Here is a 21847-nt window from a genome sequence, read left to right on the forward strand (position 1 = left end):
AGCTCCGGGGACACCTGCTGCCGCCCCCGCCGCGCCAAGTCGCGAGCCCAGAGCCCCGGCCCGGCAGCCGCGCTGGGCAGAGCTGGAGAGGGCCGCGCGCGCTGAGGTCCGGCGACCGGGCCCGGGGCCTGGGGCTCGGGGGTCGGGGCCGCGCGGGGCCGTGCGCTTGGGCCCGGAGCCCAGAGAAGCCGGCAGCGCGCGGGGCCGCAGTGCGCCCGGAGCCGGCGGCGCTGAGGGTCCCGGAGGTCCTGACCCTCTGGGGTCCCCGGCCCAGCCCGCGCGTGCCGCGGCTCTTACTTGCCAATATCCTCGTAGAGCTGGTACTCGTCGGTGAAGCGGGTGCAGGTCACCGTGGTGGCCATGGCGGCGGCGGACGGGCTCGGCGTGCGCTCGGCTGCGCTCGGGCGGCGGCGACTCCGGCTCCCGCTCGCGGGCACGGCGGCGACACGGGCGCGGGCGCGGGAGACACCTCGGCTCGCGGCGCCAGGCGGGGGCCGGGCTGGGCTGCGCCTGGCGGCGAGCGCACGCGAGATCTGCTCGCTCCGTCCTCGCCAGGAGCGCGCCGCACACCTACGCGCGGGGAGGCGCGGGCGCCGCTGTCACCGCCGCCGCCGCCGCGCCCGCCCCGCCCGCCCGCCGCCCCCTGCACGCGCCGTCCCCGCGCCCTGCACACGCTGCTCCTGCACCCGCACCCGCACGGAACCCGCGCCCTGCATCTGCACACGCGCCCTGCACACACACCCGTGGCCCGCACCCGCAACGCACCTGCACCTGCACCTGCACACACACGCGCGCCCGCCCCCGCACCCCGCACCCCGCACACACACCCGCGCCCTGTACTGACGCCTTCATTCTGTACCCGCACCACGCCCGCACCTCGCGCACGCAGGCCACTTGCTGCTGGCGACCCCTCGCTCTCACATAACACAGAAGAGTGCACATAATGAACGCAGCCTCCTCTCTCCCTCGAAGGCCCACCTAGCCTGACAGCAGGAGGGGACTGGGGCCCACATGGAGGCCGAGGGCTCATGTGCTGCCCTCCACAGGACTCATTCCTCACACCCTCAGGAAGAGATGCTGCCAGATCCCTCCTGCCCAGTCTCCATCAGCCACACATGTCACAAAGGCTGCCTGGCCAGGAGGAGCCGCCCAGAAGGCCGGACATACACACTGGGACACTAGCATGAAAAAGTGAAGGGGTGGGGCCTGCTCCCTCACCTTGGTCCCACCCCCTCCCTTCCCCCTCACTTCTCCAGAGAACGGTTGCTGGGGTGTCTGGAATGGAGGTCCCAGGAGGCGACATTCGGAGTCCAGGCCAAGGGACCCTGAGCCAGGGAAACAGGGGCTGCTCCATCAGCAATTTGGGGGGCCTGAGAGCTCATAACCACCCTGCTCAGGTAAGGGTACACATTCTCCCCTTTTCCAGCATGGTCCACCTGTCTGCCCCCTGCTTTTGCCTAGAGGAAGAGAGCCCACACACCCCAACCCCCTCTTGAAAGCCGTCCTGGAGGCCAAGGAGGAGGAGAGTGCAGGGAAACAGGCAGGAGGCAGGGCCGACCCGGTTTCCCACAAAACAGCCTTCCCTGAGGCCTGGCACCAGGGCTGCTGTCCAGAACCAGAACCAGGACTTTAGACCACTGGGCTTCAGCAACCCCACACTCTCCTCTGACAGGGTCTATCCTGGGCAGGCTCTGAGGAGGGGGTTTCCAGCAGCCAGCTCTGGATTTGGGTCACGCTGCTGCCCTGACATGACCTCCTTACTGCTCCCCAAGGACCAATTCTGGGCCTATCCTGCTTATCCCTCTCACCTCGTGGCCAGCCCAGAGCAAGCCCCAGAAGCCACAATAAATGTTGTGTGGATAAGGGAGGGGATAAAGGGATTCTGAGTGCCGGCAGCCAGGGCCCTTCTGGGCCAGGATGCATTTGGCATAGGACTGCTGGGCAATTAGTAGACCACACGGCAACAAGTCCCTGCCATCGACCCACCTGCACCCAGAAGACACTAGAGGACAAGAAACTCTCAGGCCAAAGGCAAATGCTGGGCCAGCTGGGGAAGTCCCCAGCTGAGGAGGCAGAGGGATCCTGACCTTGACTTCAGCAGGACCATAGCAGGAAGGGAGACCCCATCCATGTCAGACTTGGACTCAGAGAACCCTGGGCCATCCTAACAGACAGAGTGGCATGGACTCGAGAAAGGACTGGAGGCCAAGTCTGAGGTTTGTTCTTGGCGTTGTGTTTAACCCCACAGGAGTTTCTTCCAGCACCTGCTGGAAGCATCCGCACTTTCCCTTTCTGAGCTCTGGAAAGACGAGGTAGGGCCACACAATAGAATACAAATAACAAGCCAAGCACAGTGGCTTACGCCTGTAATCCCAGCACTTTGGGAGGCCAAGGTGGGTGGATCACCTGAGGTCAGGAGTTTGAGAGCAGCCTGGCCAACATGGTGAAACCCCGGCTCTACTAAAAATACAAAAATTAGCCGGGTGTGGTGGCCCATTGCCTATAATCCCAAATGAGAATCGTTTCTACCTGGGAGGTAGAGGTTGCAGTTAGCTGAGATCAAGCCACTGCACTCCAGCCTGGGTGACAGAGCAAGACCCTGTCTCAAGAAAAAGAATACAAATAACAAGACAAACAAAAGAAAATTGCACCCCTCTGTAAGTTGGACTCTTTGCAGGCTACTATGAAACCACACACACTCCTACCAGCATGTTCAGGAGATGATAAAGTGTGCTGGCATCCTAATGACAGCTGACACTGATTGTGCAGTTTACTTGTACTATCTCATTTAATTCTGAAACAATCCTATTAAGCATGTACTATTATTATCCCCATTTTACTTGATGGGATAATGGAGAGACAGAGAGGTACAGTAATTTACCCACAGTCACACAGCCATGGAATGACTATGACTCAAACCCCAGTGTCCCATAAAACCTCCTTTGCCTTCCACACACACACACACACACACACACACACACACACACAAACACACACATACCAACAAACACATCCATACAAACAGACCCACACTTACACGGCTTCCTGGAGCCCTGAGTGGTGGACATGGCAGCACACTCGGTAGTCTTTTATAAGGTCATCTTTCTTGGTTTTTGTTTTTTGTTTTGTTTTTTGACATGGAGTCTCACTCTGTTGCCCAGGCTGGAGTGCAGTGGCACAGTCTCAGCTCACTGCAACCTCCATCTCCTGGGCTCAAGCAATTCTCCTGCCTCGGCCTCCCGAGTAGCTGGGATTACAGGCACCCGCCACCCTAATTTTTGTATTTTTAGTAGAGATGGGGTTTTGCTATATGGGCCAGGCTGGTCTCAAACTCCTGACCTCAGGTGATCCACCCACCTCGGCCTCCCAAAGTCCTGGGGTTACAGGCATGAGCCACTGCACCCGGCTGAGGTCATCTTTCAAAAGTTGAGAAGCTGCCCAGGACCAGGGTTACACAAGAATGTGGGGTCACTAAGAGATGCAATTTTAGATTCATTGTATCCTGTACTTCTCCCCGTCTTTTGTACCTGTTAGCACCTGGGACCCCCAGGCAGTCCCTCCTCCGAGCTGAAGTATTAGAGGTATGAAGTGGAGCTACCCTGGCGAGCACAGGAAAGTTGGCATGATTGGGCACCAGACAGTGGGGAAGGACTGGGCTATCAGAGGCAGCCAGAATGTCCCTACCCAGACAGCCTGACCCCACACAGACACTCAAAAAACAACCCACTCCCCACCCTCAGACCCAGAGGGCTTCTCCCTAGCAGAGGGAAATGGCTAGAAGGGAGAAAGTCTTCCAGCCATGACCTCTGGTCCCAGATTCCAGAAGCCCTCTCATCTGGTTTTGGCTCTGGTCAGAGAGGCCCAGACTTCCCCCTCTTCTCACCCCTACCTTCAGGAAGGGCCCACTTTCACCCCCACCCCCGTGTCATCTCTGCCTCCCACCTTGTCCTTTCAAGCTTGCTTTCGTAAACGAGGAGGGCTCTCCCTCCCAGGTGGCAGCTGGGGAGGGTGTGGGGAATATCAGTTCTGGGAGGTTATTGTTAGGACAGTCACCATGGCAACAAGCATCACATCTGCAGAGCCAAAAGTGCTGCACATGGGGTTCATTATCCCAAAGAAAGCCACGCCTTCCCTGTCCCCCTCACCTCCAGGGACTGCTGTCATGTGGGAGGGTGTCACCACACTTCCTCTCTCAGGCCCAGCCATCCACCAGGGAGAGCAGTCTGTGGTTCCCAGAGCAGGAAGACCCTAGTCCATCCATCTCCCATCATTTGGCCCTTGACATGGCACTCCTTACAGGACACAGTGGCAAGCACATGGAGTGGCTATGGTGATGATGGTGATTATAATGATGGTAATGATGGTGATGGTGGTGGTAGTAGTGATGGTGGTGATGATGATAGTGATGGTGGTGGTGGTGGTGATTATGATGGTGGTGGTGTCAACGGTGGTTGTGGTGGTGATAGTGGTGATAATGATGGTGTTGGTGATGGTGTTGGTGATGGTGGTGGTGATGATGGTGGTGGTGATGGTAATGGTGGGGATGGCGATGGTGGTGGTGGTTATGATAATGATGGTAATGGTGCTGGTGGTGGTGGTTGGTAGTGATGGCGGTGGTGATAGTTGTGGTGTCAGTGGTGGTGGTGTCAATGGTGGTGGTGATGGTGGTGATGATAATGATAATGATGGTGCTGGTGACCATGATGGTGGTGATAATGGTGATGGTGATGATGGTGGTGGTGGGGATGGCGATGGTGGTGGTGGTTATGATAATGATGGTAATGGTGCTGCTGGTGGTGGTTGGTAGTGATGGCGGTGGTGATAGTTGTGTCAGTGGTGGTGGTGTCAATGGTGGTGGTGATGGTGGTGATGATAATGGTAATGATGGTGTTGGTGACCATGATGGTGGTGGTAATGGTGGTGGTGATGGTGATGGTTATGATGGTGGTGGTGGGGATGGCGATGGTGGTGGTGGTTTTGATAATGATGGTAATGGTGCTGCTGGTGGTGGTTGGTAGTGATGGCGGTGGTGATAGTTGTGTCAGTGGTGGTGGTGTCAATGGTGGTGGTGATGGTGGTGATGATAATGGTAATGATGGTGTTGGTGACCATGATGGTGGTGGTAATGGTGGTGGTGATGGTGATGGTTATGATGGTAATGGTGGTGGGGATGGCGATGGTGGTGGTGGTTATGATAATGATGGTAATGGTGCTGCTGGTGGTGGTTGGTAGTGATGGCGGTGGTGATAGTTGTGGTGTCAGTGGTGGTGGTGTCAATGGTGGTGGTGATGGTAATGATAATGAAGGTGTTGGTGATGATGGCGGTGGTAATGGTGGTGGTGATCATGGTGGTGATAATAATGATGGTGTTGGTGACGATGATGGTGGTGGTGGTGGTGATCGTGATGCTGCTGATGGTGGTGGTGGTGGGGATGGTGATGGTAGTGGTGATAATAATGATGGTATTGGTGACAATGATGATAGTGGTGATAGTGATGGTGATGATGAAGGCCATAGCTACAATTTACAATTCACTCACCACATGCCCAAAACCATTCTAAAAGTCCAACATCCACCATTTTGAATAAACTTCATAGCATTATCATTACCTCCCTTTTACAAATGAGGAAATCGAGACACAGACTCTAACTGGCCTCAGGTCAGACAGCTAGTTTAGTATTGGCATCTCGATCTGTCTGACTTTGTGGCTGGTTCCTTTAACCACTGTGTTCTGCTCAAGGGTGTCCACCAGCCTTCTTTGTGCGGTTACTGTGTGCCCGTCTCTGCCCAGGCACTCAGTCACATCAGGGAATGAGATGGACAAGGATTCTGCCTTTGCAGAGCTTGATAACAAGCAACAAGGATGCATCTAGTACCAATGTTGTATGTAGATTAAAACAAAGTGGTGTGCTGCAGAGTGATAGGGTGGCAACTTCAGAGTGGAAGTCCACGGAAGACCTTTCTGAGGAGGTGATGTCTAAGCTGAAGTCTGAATGACACAGAGAGGCTACCCTTGAGAGGAAAAGGGCAGGGTGTTGGCAGAAGAGGCTGCCATGCAAAGGCCCTGTGGCAGGCACTAGCTGGTGTGTTTAGGGAATGAAGAGGGTGGGAAAGAGGCTGGAGCAGTCAGACCCCGCAAGGGCATTTTGTCAGTGGCTTATTGGCAGATTCGCCTGAGTCCTCCAAGGGATTTGGAACCACCTTGATGACTAACAAGCAAAGTGATAAAGCCAACTAACCAGTGCGGCCCTGGCTGGAAGCAGTGTCCGCAGGCCTGGCTCAGAGGCACAGCCCGAGAACACAGGGTGAGAACCCCCTAGACTTCCTCCCTTTTCACCAGGCATCCAAGCATAAGGTGGACACCAGCACCTGTCCCAGAGATACTGTGCCCTTGGGCAAAGGGAGGGAAGCGAGAGCAACCCCTGCTAAGTCTGCTGCCAGGCTGAGGCTCTGGGCCACCCCCCTGCTGGCTGGGGTTCCCTGGAGCACCCCTGGCACTGTCTGGCTGCCAGGTGAGGTGAACCCTTCCTGACTGACCCCACCTTAGCTGTCCTCATTGGTGTCACCTCCATCCTCCTGGAGTTGCCTCAGGCCCTAGGCGCTAGAAGTCCAGGCACTGTCCCAGCCCAGCCAGGCCGCCAGGTATATCTAGCAGCCAGGAGTAGTTAGGCTGACAGAAGCAGGTCCCAGATGGCCTGTAAGTGGCTCCCAGATCCTCCTTCCCTGTAGTGGACACCAGGGATTTGTCGTCATGGAAATGGCCTCCTAGCATGTGTCAGAAGACTCTGCACTCATGCCCCTTCCATCCCACCCTGTGTAGCGTTCACCTGCAGGCACAAAGTCTGTGCTAAAGCGGGAAGCCTGGCTACCAGCCTGGAGTTCCCAGCATGGACACAGGCCTGTGTGCACCAGCCAGGGCTAATGCAAGGCAGCCTTTCCCCTAAGCATCAGGGGTGGCAGCTGGGGTGATCGCAAAGCCCTTAGGAACCAAGCTGCCTCCAGTTTTCTGCTCCTGCATCTCGCGTTGGCCCTCTTCCTGGAGCTCTGACATGGAGATTTAGCTGTCACATCCATGTTCCCAGCAGCAGGATAGAGAAAGGGAGGGGGAATGGTGCTCACTGGTCAACTTTCTGCTACATGACCCCACTGACAGCTGAATCACATGATTTCATTTAGCTGCAAGGGAGGCTGGGCTGTGGGGTGTCTATGACTGAAGAAGTGGAGAAGGACGCTGGGGAAAATGTGGTTTTTGCCGCCTCGTCCATGCAGTGCCTCACTCATTCTCTGGCCCTCGCTGCTAAGGAACCAAAGTCCAGGGAGCATAAGACAGCTGTTTCTGGGTTCTGCCTTGTGATAGGAGCTTAATATCTAACTGCTGTTAGGGTTACTATTGTTGACAGATGCAAAACACTATAAAAGAGAATGTGCATAAATACGGGACAGCCACTTTGGAGAACTGTTTGACAGTTTATTATAAAGCTAAACAAATACCTTCCCTATGACCCGGCAATTCCTCTTAGGCTTTTACCCCAAAAAAGTAAAAACATATATCAGGAAAAGAAAAAGAGGCCGGGTGCAGTGGCTCACGCCTGTAATCTCAACACTTTGGGAGGCTGAGGCAGGCGGATCGCCTGAGGTCAGGTGTTCAAGACCAACCTGGCCAACATGGTGAAACCCCATCTCTACTAAAAGTTTAAAAGTTAGCCTGGCGTGGTGGTACACACCTGTAATCTCAGCTACCCAGGACGCTGAGGCACAAGAATCGCTTGAACCTGGGAGGCAGAGGTTGCAGTGAACCAAGATTGCACCACTGCACCCCAGTCTGGGTGACAGAGCAAGACTCTATCTCAAAAAAAAAAAAAAAAAAGGAAAAGAAAAACAAAGAAAGAAACTTGTACAAGAGCATTTATAGTAGCTTTACTCACAGTAGGTGAAACTGGAAACAATGTATTAATGTCCATAAACAGGAATGCAGGTAAACAAATTGGCATATATAAATTAAAAAGAATAACTACTAGTACACTCAACAACATGGATAAATTGCTCAGACATGAGGTTGAACCAAAGAAGCCAGACACAAAGAATACACATTGCATAATTCCATTTCTACACATTCTAGAACTAATCTATGGTTCTAGAAATCAGAAAAGTGGCTGTCTCTGCAGAGGGTTGGGGTGGTGCCGGGATTGACTTGGAGGAGCCCAAGGGAATTTTCTGGGATGTTAAAATGTTCTGTATATTTTCTGTGGCTACACAAGGGTGTACATTTGTCAAAAACCTGGCAAACTGTACCCTTAAAATCAGTGTGTTTTATGTAAATGTAATTTACATGTAAGTTTCATGTAATTATGTATGTAAAGTATACCTCAACTTTAAAATGACATGAAATGTATGTTCATATGCCATATGGAGAATATACTTTTTTCAGTCATATGGAAGAGCCTTAGCAATAGACCAAGTACTAGGAGACAAAGGAAATTGGAAAAAAAAAAAAATTCTACAAAAGCAGGAATCACTGCAATAAAATTAAAAAGAAATAACTAAAGGAAAGCCAAATAAATCCGTTCAGCAGGAAATTTACATGACAGAACGTGGAGACTACAGAGATGAAACTTAGAAACAAACACGCCCAGGCTGGAATGCAGTGCCATGATCTCTGTGTTACAAGCCTGGCCAAAGCCACGCTCGGAGGAGATGTCACAGGCCATCGTGCCCTTATCACAAAGCAGACAAGACTGAAAATAAACTAAGGCTTACCACTCAAGAAGCTAGACATGAAGAGCAAAACAACCCCAAGAAAGGTGAAGGGATGAGTATGATAATGCCAAACAGAAATTAATGAAAGAAAAACAATCAGTGCCACAACTAATCAGTAATACAAACTGCTAGATCTTTAAAAAAAAAAAATTTTAGCCGGGCGCGGTGGCTCAAGCCTGTAATCCCAGCACTTTGGGAGGCCGAGACGGGCGGATCACGAGGTCAGGAGATCGAGACCATCCTGGCTGACACGGTGAAACCCCGTCTCTACTAAAAAATACAAAAAACTAGCCAGGCGAGGTGGCGGGCGCCTGTAGTCCCAGCTACTTGGGAGGCTGAGGCAGGAGAACGGCGTGAACCCGGGAGGCGGAGCTTGCAGTGAGCTGAGATCCGGCCACTGCACTCCAGCCTGGGTGGCAGAGCGAGACTCCGTCTCAAAAAAAAAAAAAAAAAAAAAAAATTTTAAAGAGTAAAATAGACAAACCTGACAAGTCTGGTCAGCAACAAAAAACAAGCCAAAAAATAGGTATAAAAGAGGCAACATAAAATAAAGAAATAAAGATTGGCTGGGCGCAGTGGTTCACGCCTATAATCCCAGCACTTTGGGAGGCCGAGGCGGGTAGGTCATCTGAGGCCAGGTGTTTGAGGCCAGCCTGGCCAACATGGCGAAACCCTGTCTCTACTAAAAATACAAAAGTTAGTCAGGCATGGTGGTGGGTGCCTGTAATCCCAGCTACTCGGGAGGCGGACGCAGGAGAATCGTTTGAATCCGGGAGATGGAGGTTGCGGTGAGCTGAGATGGTGCCACTCCACTCCAGCCTGGGCGACAGAATGAGACTCCATCTCAACAACAACAACGACAACAACAACAAAAAAGGCAGGGGGGAAACCCTGACAAGAAGATGAAGCTGGGCCTCTCCACCGCCAGGGCCCGCTCTGCAGCCACCCAGGGACCCAGCCTCTCTGGCCCCAGATACCAAGGAGAGCTTTTCACATTTAAAGGCACAGCAAGTTCAGAAACACTGGTAGGGTGTTTTTCTCTTTTGTTTTTTCTTAGTTTTGTCCCATGTCTGTGAACTTAGATGATGTCAAGCATCCGTGCAGGTTCAAGAAGGGCCAGTGCTGAGGCTGCCCTGCAGCTCTGACCAATGGAGAATGAGGGCCACTCAGATTTCTCCCCTCCCTGAGGCACATCTGCAGGACCCAATGCAATGCCGGTGGAGCAGGCCAGGAAGCGCCATGGGTTTTGTAAGACAGCCTGCGCTGGGTACTGGATGCCCTGTGGGCTCAGTTATTCAGGGTTTCAGAGGAAAGAAGGAATTTGTAATAAAGATATGCACAGCAGTGCTATTTATAACCGAGAAAACTGGAAACAACCCAAATCGTCCCCCGCAGGGGACTGGCCTGGCAGAAACAACGGAGCGAGTGGATGGAGATGTGGGGCCACGTGACAAGTGGGAAGGGAGAAAGCTCCGTGGATACAGAGCCTTCTGCGTGGGGGACGCCAAATATAATGCAGTTTGTACACAGCCACCGTAATTATGGAAAGCTACACGCATGGACATACTTACAGGTGTCAGGCAACAGCAAGCAGAAAATAGCCAGGGCGATTACAGTCAGAGCCAGCATTTCTTGAGTGCTTCCTGTATGCCAGACATGTTATTACCAGCAGCATTTTGCAAATGAGGACACTGGGGCCCTGAATGGTTAAGTAACTTGCCTGAAGACAAACAGCAGTAGGGAAGGAGGTAGGAGGCTGGCTGGCATCCAAGGCCTGCTATCACCAGCTCTATGCCAGCATGCCTCCCCCTACCCCTGGTCCTGGCCAGGCCTGGGGGCGGCAAGAAACCACCTGCAAATGCAACTCTGTTCTAATTGCACAGGGGTCAAGATGATGCAAACAGCGCTTGCAGCTCATGGGGCCTTCCTCCCAGAGAGGTGACTCCTACGCTCTGAGTTCCACTGCCTCCCCCACCAGAAATGCTGGTGTGGGTAGAATGGAGTGGGAGGCAGCACATCTTAAAGCTGCATTTTCTCCCCCTGGAGAGTGTCGTACGCACTCCCTCTGTCCTTCAGGGATTCCCCTCGGTTGACTCTGAAGCAGGCGCCGCCCTTGGGGCCCTTTCTCGGAGATGACCCCAGCTGCCTGGAGTGCAGGGTCTCCCACTCTGACACTCATCCCTTGGTTGCTAGATGCTCCCTTGGTCCTAGAGTCCTGGTAACCCTGGAAAGCCAGTGGATGGAGGAGGGGATGGTGGTAGAACCTGAGGCCCCTAGCGTGGAGTGGCCCCAGACTGGGGGCACGTTTGCCCTACTGGGCTCCTGCCTGCACTTGGCCCTCCTCTGTAGCCTCCACAGAAGCTTGGCGCAATGAACACAGCCCTCCTACCCCTTTTCCCAGTCCCTGCCCCCATGTCCCACCTCCACATCCCCAGCCTGGCAGGCTACTGAGACTTAGGGACTCTGATAAAGAATGGTCACAAGAGGGGACTCCCAGGGAGGCAAGGACAAATGGCCCATAAAGTGTATGGGCACATGGTGCCCTTCAGGTGAACACAGCCAGGTTGGGCTGTGGCCTTGGTCTTTTTTTCTGTGGCCCCTCTCTAAATGCCCCTCAGTCTCTGGCCTGGCCAGGACATCTGCCACATACCTGGAGGAAGGACTTTGGCTGTGGTCTCAGCAGGCTGGCCAGTGGGCCCAGACCCTCACAGGGACCAGCCGCAGGACAGCCAGCAGACTCAGGCAGAGCCTGAAGTAGCCCTGATTATGGGGTCAGCCTCCAGCCTGGGGTGCCCCTCATGCTACCACAGCCCCTAGAGCCTGGAGGGCAATGGACAGCTCCTGCCTCCCACCCAGTTAGGTTTCTACCCAGTGGCTCTCCGTCAGAGCCTCCTACCAGGACTGTAGGCCTCTGCAGGAATTGGGTAGGTGCTGGTCCCCCCCGACAAGCTCCAAGGGATCTTCTAAACCCTCCTCACCTTCCCCCACCCTAACACTTCCCCCAGACCCCAGAGAGAAATTGCTGGGAGTCCAGGCCTACCTACTGTTTTACCATACCCTGGAAACTCCATATGTAGCAACCTCACCTTTGTGGCCACTATCCATGCTAACAGGAGCTATCATGTATTAGCTGGGGGCTAGAGGGAATCTATTTGGAATAATATTTCAGAATCAGGACTTGGTGGCCCACTGCAAGTGAGAAGTGAGTGTGGAGGGGCTGGGGCTGCATGGGCCTCTCCTACTTTTCTAGCTTAGGTGGCAGGATAAAGGGAAAATGAAAAGGAGTAACAGGTATGGGGTAAAGATATTAAATTGCAATTAGGGAGTGTAATGTTTAAGGGCCTCCTAAATATCCACTACCTGCAGTATCAGTGAAAATATGGCCTAGAGGCCAGGATAAAGAGAAGAGCTGAAGGCACAGGCTGGAGAACGATCAGTAGAAGGAGGGATTGAATTGCAGCCTAGTGAGTGTCACAGGAGGAGAGAAAAGGGCTCATAAGGGGTCTCTGAGGGATGCAGCATCAAGGAGATGGTTTGAGGAAGGGTTGATTAAGGAGACAAAGAAAAAGCAAGTAAAGGGGCAGGGATAAATCCAGGAGAGAAGAGTGTCATGGAAGCTGGGTCGAGAAGTCTCCAGGCAGAGTAACGCCAGAGGCTGGGTTGGAGTAGGTCAAGGAGGGCATGGACAAATTGGATGTGGAAACAAGCATCACCTTCTCCAGCCAAAATCACTTGTGACTTCCACTTCTAGGCATTTTACCAGACTAGCCCTCCCACCAGAAATAACCATGAATCTGGACAAAGTACATGAGGCAACTGTTTTCAGGGAGCGCAAGACTCAGATCCCTGTGGGAAGGGATGTTTAGGAGGTGAGCCCCACAATTGCTCCGTGCTCCCCGACAGAGTTTTCTGACTGTGGCACACAGCACCGGACTCTGGGCAGGGCATGGAGGTCATGTGGAGCTGAAGAGGTGGAGATGATGGTGAGGAGCAGCGGGAGCAGTGGGCATGTGTGGAGCCAAGCGTCGGAGAAGAGGGAGCTGTGCACGCAGGGGTCCCAGAACCCCACACAGGAGCTCTGCAAGTCCTCGGCTGACAACTAAGCTGCACGTACATAGGGAAGAACTGAGTCATGCCAAATTAGAGAGGCTTAGGAAACATTTTGGATGTTCCGTGCATCTGCAGTAACAAAACATGAACCCCAAGTAAGGAAGTTCAAAGTCATCTGCCAATAATTAAATTGCCTACTAAAACAATAATCAACATTCTTCGGAGGAAGTTAACACAATTTTGAGTTTCCCAATATATTAGCCACAAAATCCAATATTCAACTTTTAAAAAAAATCACCAGGTATATAAGGAAATAGGAAAATGTGATGCCCAGGCAAGAATAAAGCAGACTATAGAACAGTAACTCAATCTAAAATGACCCAGATGTTGGGTTTAGCAGACTTTAATGTAGCTATTATAAATATGTCCAAATAATTAAAGTAAGAAATAGTCTTAATCAGTGAGTATCTAGGAAATCTCAGCCCCAAAATGGTATCCAGATGCAAATTTTAAAACTAAAAAGTATAATAATTGAAATGAAAAATTCACTGCAAGGTTTAATAGCAGATTGGAGGTAGTAGAAGAGTCGATAAACATGAAGACAGATCAATAAACATTATCTGAAGATCACAAGGAAAAAAGGCTGAAGGAAAGTGAGTAGAGCCTGAGAGCCTTGTGGAATAGTATCACATAATCTAACACATACATAATCGGAGTCTCAAATGAAAAGGTGTAAAATTGAGGCAGAACAAATATGTGAAGAAATAATGGCCAAAACATCCCAAATTTGCTGAAAAACATCAATTTACATATCCAGAAGTCTCAACTCAAATCATGATAAACAGAAAGAATAACAACATTCAGACATACAGTTCTGAAAACCTAAGAAAATTCTGAAAGCGGCCGGGTTTGCTGGGAGGTATAGCATTACTTACAGGGGAACAAGTATAAGAATCATTACCAACTTCTCACCAGGAACAATGGAGGCAGAAACAATTGAATGGCATCATCAAAGTGCTGAAAGCAAAAAAGCTTCAACCAAAAAGATACTTATCTAGCAAAAATATCCTTTTAAAACAAGGTTGAAATGAAGACAGTTAGACAAGACTGAGAGAATTCATTGACAGAAGACCTGTAATACAGTCAAAGCTATGGACATCCTCCAGGGCAAGGAAAATAATGCCAGATGGAAACTCAGATCTACAGGAAGGACTAAGGAGCGCTACATGGAGAGATCCAGCAGACACCATCTTAACCATGTGATACAAGAGTGGGACAAGTCAGCATTGTGAGCCCCCTGATACAAATGCTGTAGGAAGAACACAGCATTGCCTCTGCACAGTTGATGACATTATTAAAGCAGTAATGTCATAAGCAAACTTTGAATGGATCTGTGGATTCAATGGTAATATCAGATAAAGATCAATTTCCTGATTTTGACAGTTGTACTGTGTTCATATAGGAAAGGACCCTTGTTTTGCACAAGGGCATAAAAGGATGATGAAGAATCACATCTACAATTTTGTTATCAAATGATTCGGGAAAAAATACATTAGTATATATAGAGGGAAAGACTGATACATCAAATGTAGTAAAGTGTTAACAACTGGAGAATTTGGTTGAATAGTGTATAGGAGCTATTTTTAATATTTTGCAACTTTTCTGTAAATTTAAGATTACTTCAAAATAAAACAAACAAACAAAAAAGCAGCAGCTCTATAAGGGCACGAAGAAGGAAGAGGGCAACAGAATGGAGCAAGGGTACAGAAGGAAGATGACTTCCATAATGGTTTCTTAATGAGGTGGAATGTAAACAGAAAAGTACACAGGTTACAAGTAAACAGATTCGGTAAATTTCCACCTTCACTCAGCACTTCAATTAAGAAAAGGAACAATATCTGCATACCTTGTGTCCTCTCCCCTCCCACAGTGGTAGCTACTATCTTAACCTCTGCCGACACAGATTAGTATGCCCTGGTTTTGAGGTTTAAATACGTAGAATTATAAAGTAGTTCCTCTCTTGTGTCTAGGAAAACCCCCAAATGTTATGTTTGTGATATTCAAACATGTTTCTGCATGTAGCAATAGCAAGTTTTTTGTTGCTGTCTAGTCTCGATCGTGTGAATTTATTTACGCTTATTTATACATTTATTATCTATTATACTTTTATTATTTAAATCTCCGTTCTACTGATAATGAACACCAGGGTGGTTTTCAGTTCCGAGCTGTTATGAATAAAGCTATGACGAACATCTTTGTTCATGTCCTGGTGAACTTAATGCATCCATTTCTGTTCAGCAAATATCTAGGCATGGAATTTCTGGCTCACTGGGTATGTAGGTGCTTGCTTTAATGGACACTGCCACAGGATTTCAAAGTTTGTTGACTTACATTCCCACCAGCACAACACGAGAGTTCTGGTTGCTCCATAGGCTTGCAGACAACAACCGGTATTGTAAGATTTTTAGTCATTACAGTGAGTGTGGTGATGGGGGTGGGGGGAGTATTACATTGTGGTTTTTAATTTTCATTTCCCTGAAGACTCAGGAGGTGCTTTTAAGGGTGAGTGCCTTTTCACGGGTTTTTGGACCATCTGGATATCCCTTTTTGTACAATGTAGTTCATGTTTTTAACATATTTTTCTATTGGATTGTCTTTTCCTTATTGATTTGTAGAAGTTCTTATTTCTTTCTTTCTTTCTTTTTCTTGAGACAGGGTCGCATTCTGCCACTCAGGCTAGGGTGCAATGGTGCCATCACAGCTTACTACAACCTTGACCTCCTGGGCTCAAGCAATCCTCCCATCTCAGCCTCCCAAGTAGCTGGGACTACAGGTGTGCACCACCATTCTTTTGTTTTTTTGTTTTTTTGTAGAGACGAGGTCTTACCCTGTGGCCCAGGCTGGTCTCAAGCTCCTGGGTTCAAGCAATCCTCAGACCTCAGCCACCCAAAGTGCTAGGATTACAGGCATAAGCCACCACACCCAACCTGTGGGAGCTCTTTATATATTCTGGATAGGATTCCTTCATCAGATACATGCACTGCAAATATCTTTTCTCACTCTGGCTTGTCTTTTCACCGTTTCACGTTATTAATGGTGTCTTTTGACAAATATAAGTTCTTAATTTCAATTTGAGCAAATTTATCAATTTTTTTGCTCTATGGCATTTGTGCTTTTTATATCCCATTTAAGAAATTACTATCGGCCGGGCGCGGTGGCTCAAGCCTGTAATCCCAGCACTTTGGGAGGCCGAGGCGGGCGGATCACAAGGTCAGGAGATCGAGACCACAGTGAAACCCCGTCTCTACTAAAAATACAAAAAATTAGCCGGGCGCGGTGGCGGGCACCTGTAGTCCCAGCTACTCAGGAGGCTGAGGCAGGAGAATGGCGGGAACCCGGGAGGCGGAGCTTGCAGTGAGCCGAGATCGCGCCACTGCACTCCAGCCTGGGCAACAGCGTGAGACTCCGTTTCAAAAAAAAAAAAAAAAAGAAATTACTATCTACTTCCAAGGTCATAAAGATGATCACCTATGGTTTATTTTCCTACAGCTTTATTATCTGTTCCTTAGATTTAATTCTACAATCCTTATGAATTAAGTGGGGGTGTTTGTGTTGTAAAGTAGGCATCAAGATTTTCTTTCCATGTATATATATATATTCAATTCACCCAGGAACAATTTTATAAAAAATTATTTTCCCATTATATGATAAAGTGTTTATGCACTCTGATTCATTCCATTATTCTATTTGTCTATCCTTGACCAAGATCACACTGGATGATTCTTGTAGTTTTACAGTGAGTCTAGATGCATAGTAGTATAAGTCCTCCAGCTTTGATGTTGCTCCTCCTCCCCTTCTCATCCTTGTCCTCTTCCTCCTCCTCTACCTCCTCTTCCTTCTCCTTCTTCAAATTTATCTTACCTATTCTTGGTTCTTTGCAATTTGAAGTAGATTTTATAATCAGTATGTCATTTACACATACACACACATGCACACAAGCGCGTGCACACATACACCATCAAAACACTTCTAGGATTTGGGGGTGGGGTGTGTGTGCACTAAAACTGTAGCTCAGATTCCAGAGAATCAAAATTATTTAATATTGTGTCTTGCAATCCACAAATATGGGATATATCCTTCCACTTATTTAGATGTACTTATCTCAGTAAATAATTTCCTGTGTAAAGGTTTTGCATATCTTTTGTTAGATTTACTACTAGGTATTTGTTGGTTTTGATACTATAATGATTTTTTTTTTTTTTTTTTGAGACAGAGTCTCACTCTGTTGCCCAGACTGAAGTGCAGTGGTGCAATCTCAGCTCACTGCAACCTCTGCCTCCCAGGTTCAAGTGATTCTTGTGCCTCAGCCTCCCAAGTAGCTGGGATTACAGGTGCCCACCAGCATGCCTGGCTAATTTTTATATTTTTAGTAGAGATGGCGTTTCACCATGCTGGCCAGTCTGGTTTCAAACTCCTGACCTCAGGTGTTTCACCCACCTTGGCCTCCCAAAGTGCTGGGATTAAAGGCATGAGCCACCACAACTGGCTAATAAATGGTAATTTTTTATATCTTTTTTTTATTATTTGTTGCCGATACATATAAGCACAATTTTTAAAATATTGACAATTGTACTAGTCAGCTAGGGCTACCGTAACAAAATACCACAGAGTGGCTTAAACAGCAGAGATTAGTGTTCTCACAGTTCTGGAGGCTGGAAGCTCAGGTTCAGTGTGCCCACATGGTTGGGTTCTGGTGAGGCCCTCTTCCTGGCTTGCAGAGGGCTGTCATCTGGCTATGTCCGCCCATTGTCTATGTATGGGGAGACAGAGATCTTTCTTCCTCTTCTTAGAAGGCCACCAATCCTATCAGATTAGGATGCCACCCGTATGACCTCATTTAACCCCAATTACTTCCTAAAGGCCCCATCTTCAAACTGAATCACATTGGGGGTTAGGGCTTCAACACAGGAATTTTGGGAGGACACAATTCCATCCACAGCAACATTGTAGCCAAAAACTTTGCCAATTTCATGTATTAATCCTAAGAAGTTGCCTGAAATTCTTTTGGATATTTGATGCACACAATGATGTCATCTGTAAATAATGACTTTTCTGTCTTCTTTTCCTCCCTTTAGGTCTGCTCACCTTGCCTTTTGTGTTTGCTGGGCCCTCCAGGACAATGTCGAGTAGTATTGTGGGTATCCTCAGCTCATGCCAAATCTCAGGGGGAAGGTTTTAAATATTTCATCATTAAGAAGGTTTTTTATAGATACTTTTTAACAGAATAAGAAAGCTCCCTTCTATTCCTAGGACATGATCTGAATAATTCTAATCTTTTGAAAATGTGTTGAAACTTATGGCTCAACCATATGATCAATTCTTGTAATGTTCCATATGCATCAGAAAAGCGTGCGTGTGCTGTCATGATTGGGTATGGCATTCTACAGCTGTCAAATATGTCAAGTTTGTTCATCATGTTAGTCAGGTATTCTACTTGCTGAGTTTTTGTCTGCTTGCTCTCTTATTTATTATAGGAGGAGGGTTAAAGTCTTCCACTGAGATTGCCAATTTTTCCTTCTCCTTTTAGCATTGTCAGTTTTTACTTTATATAATACGAAGTTATGTGCAGTTCATACAGAATTTTACATTGTGTATTTTTGGTGAGTCCACCTTATCACTTTATGTCCCCCTTCCTCTACAGTTGTCCTATTTTCTTAATGTCTATTTCATTTAGTGATAGTACAGCTGCATTAACTTCTTTTTTGATTAGTGCTTGCATGGTGTGCAGAAAAAGGTTAACTTATCAGGCTTGATTGGTCCAAGCCCTGCACATGCCAAGAATGGACTTGCCCTTGGTAGGCTCCAGAGAGGCAACCCTTGGAATATCCTGCATGAAAGCTTCTTTTTGTTTGTCTGAGACCTTGGGCCATGCTGTATCCATTAAACCAGTGTTATGGACTGAATTTTGTTCCCCCAAAACTCATAGGTAATTAATCATGCCTGTAACCCCAGCACTTTGGGAGGCCAAGGTGGGTGGATCACCCTGAGATCAGGAGTTCCAGACAAGTCTGACCAACAGGTGAAACCCCATCTCTACTAAAAATACAAAAATTAGCTGGGCGTGGTGGTGGGTGCCTGTAATCCCAGGTACTCTGGAGGCTGAGGCAGGAGAATTGCTTGAACCTGAGAGGTGGAGGTTGCAGTGAGCCAAGATTCCACCATTGCACTCCAGCCTGGGAGACAGCAAGACTCCGTCTCAAAAAAAAAGAGGTAGTTAAGTTAAATGAGGCCCTAGGGTGAGCCTTAATCCAATCTGACAGATGTCCTTTCTAAGAAGAGGAGACTAGGACACACAGACACACAGAGCAAAGACCACGTGCAGACAAAGCAAGAAGATGGCCACCCGCAACCCAAGAGAGAGGCCTCAGGAGGAACCAACCCTGCTGGCACTTGATCTTGGACTTCCAGCCTCCAGAACTGTGAGAAAATAAATTCTTGTTGTTTAAGTCCCCCAGTCTTTGGCGTTTTGTTTTACTAGAAACCAGTAAAACCAGATAGCTTATGCTAACAATGTGACTTTTGTGATGTGTGTCTGAGGTCCTGGGCTATGCTGTACCACTTTGGCCTCTTAGGGGCTGAGAAGCTAAGGTTGGTAATGCAGACAATTCCTGCCTATGTGACTGACACTCCATAAAAACTCTGGACATCGAGGCTCAAATGAGCCGCCTTGATTGGCAGTACTTAATATGTGATTGCACATAGTTGCTGGGAGAATTAAGCATACTCCAGGCAGCTTCACTAGCAGGGGACATTTGGACACTTGTGCTCACTTTCCCCTGGACTTTGCTCATGTCCCTTTTCCATTAGGTGATTTTAATCTGTAACCTCCTGCTTTAAGAAACTGTGTGGGCCAGGTGCAGTGGTTCATGCCTGTAATCCCAGCACTTTGAGAGGCCCAGGTGGGCAGATCACAAAGTCGGGAGTTCGAGACCAGCCTGGCCAATATAGTGAAACCCTGTCTCTACTAAAAATACAAAAATTAGCCAAGCGTGGTGGCAGGCGCCTGTAGTCCTAGCTACTTGGGAGGCTCAGGCAGAAGAATTGCTTGAACCCGGGAGGTGGAGGTTGCAGTGATCCGAGATCACGCCATTGCACTCTGGCCCGGGCGACAGAGTGAGAATCTGCCTAAAAAAAAACCAAAAAACAAAACAAAACAAAACAAACAAACAAAAAAAAAAACAATTGTGTGATCATGAGTATAACAGCTCTTATGAGGCCAATGAGTCATCAAGCCCAAGAGTGGCCCCACCACATACACATGGTTACATTTCTTCATTCCTTTACCTTCAACTTTTCTGCATCCTTATACTTAAGATGTGTCTCTTGTAGCAACATATAATTTTTTTGTTTTACTTTGTTTTCATTCAGTCTATCTTAGTCTTTTACTTGGAGTATTTAGTTCATTTACATGTAAATGTATTTCCTGATATATTTTAGTTTATACCTACTATGTGAATTTTTTTTTGTCCCACCTGTCTTATATTCCTTTTCCTCTTCTTTTTTGCCTTTATTTGGATTAAACATTTTTTATTATTCCATTCTCCACACCTATCATTCTATTAGTTATATATTTATTTACTATTATGTTATTACTTACTATTGACATCATTTTATTATTTCAGTGGTTATCCTTCATGACAAGATTCCAGAAGAACTCCCTGTACACGTTAAAAATAATTTTCCCTAACAATATCTTCATTTTATCTTTATTTTTGAAGAATATTGTGGCTATAGAATTTTGTAGAATTCCAGGTTGGCAGTGATTTTTTTCCAGCAGTTTAACAATGTTATTTCTTTCCTTCTGACTCCAATAATTTGTGTTGAAAAATTCGTCATCTGTCTGATTGTTACTCCTATGGTTACTCTATTTTCCTCTGGCTTCTTTTAACATTTAAGATTGTCTTTGTATTTATCCTGGTTGGGGTTACTGAGAAGTCTCTTGAGTTTGTGGGTTGACGGCATTAATTTGTTTCTAAAATGATCATACTCTAATATTGCTTCTGCTCCATCACCTTTCTTTTCTCCTTCTGGGTCTTCAGTTGTACATATATTAGAACTTTTCAACATGTTCCACATATCTCTTATACTATTTTCTCTATTTTTCATCTTTAAAAAAATCTTTGTGTACCAGTCTTGTATTTTCTGCTGTCCTATCTTCTACTAATCCTCTTCTACCTCTACTAATCCTACCAGTCTACTTCCATTAGTCATCTCTCCTGTTGTATTCCATCCATTCTTATACCCATCTGTTGTATTCTAAATATCAGCTACTGTGTTTTCTACTCTGAGATTTATATATTTTTTTCTTTAGTGAAATTCTCTCTTATTATCTGTTTTCTCTAAAATATTAATTGCTATTTTAAAGTCTGTGTCTGATACCTCTAATATCTGTATCACCTGGGAATTTTGCCCATTTTTTTCTTGGTATGCTTATTGATTTTTAATTGAATGTTGGACATAGTGTGCAACAATTTATAGAGGCTCTGGATTCCATTAACTTCCTCCAGAGACCATTCACCTTATCCTTGGGGCAGCTAGAGTGTGAGCAGACTACCTTCATTCAAAGCAGCATGAGGCAGGATTGCAGTCCTTTTAAGTCTCCTTTTTTTTTTTTTTTTGAGACAGAGTCTCGCTCTGTTGCCCAGGCTGGAGTGCAGTGGTGCGATCTCGGCTCACTGCAGCTCCACCTCCCGGGTTCATGCCATTCTCCTGCCTCAGCCTCCCGAGTAGCTGGGACTACAGGCGCCCACCATGACGCCCAGCTAATTTTTTGTATTTTTAGTACAGACTGGGTTTCACCGTGTTAGCCAGGATGGTCTCAATCTCCTTACCTCGTGATCCGCCCGCCTAGGCCTCCCAAAGTCCTGGGATTACAGGCATGAGCCACCGTGCCCAGCCCTTTTATGTCTCATTCTATCTTTGATTCATGCCCCCCCGCCAGGGTGTTGCCCTCCTGAGACCCCAGCTAGGATCCTGAACT

At 47.9% G+C, this 21847-nt stretch overlaps 2 protein-coding genes across 23 annotated transcripts in view; one reads left to right on the top strand and one right to left on the bottom strand.

Annotated features, from left to right (window-relative positions):
- The window catches only part of LOC105494213 (calcium/calmodulin dependent protein kinase II beta), a 109383-nt gene extending 108847 nt beyond the window's left edge, over positions 1–536 (bottom strand). For 17 of the 22 annotated variants that reach the window (XM_024796679.2, XM_011762472.3, XM_011762470.3 and 14 more), the window contains exon 1: positions 298–455. In XM_024796679.2, coding sequence (XP_024652447.1) covers positions 298–362 — 65 coding nt within the window. In that variant the 5' untranslated portion in view covers positions 363–455. Of the gene's footprint in view, positions 1–297 lie in introns of all 22 variants that reach the window. The other 5 variants (XM_011762482.3, XM_011762483.3, XM_011762480.3 and 2 more) reach the window with 1 other exon arrangement.
- Positions 1–21847, top strand: part of LOC105494244 (oxoglutarate dehydrogenase) — a 467517-nt gene that overhangs the window by 97155 nt on the left and 348515 nt on the right. The window lies entirely within an intron of this gene.

Source organism: Macaca nemestrina, chromosome 4, assembly GCF_043159975.1.
Source record: "Macaca nemestrina isolate mMacNem1 chromosome 4, mMacNem.hap1, whole genome shotgun sequence".
Classification (NCBI taxonomy): Eukaryota; Metazoa; Chordata; class Mammalia; order Primates; family Cercopithecidae; genus Macaca; species Macaca nemestrina.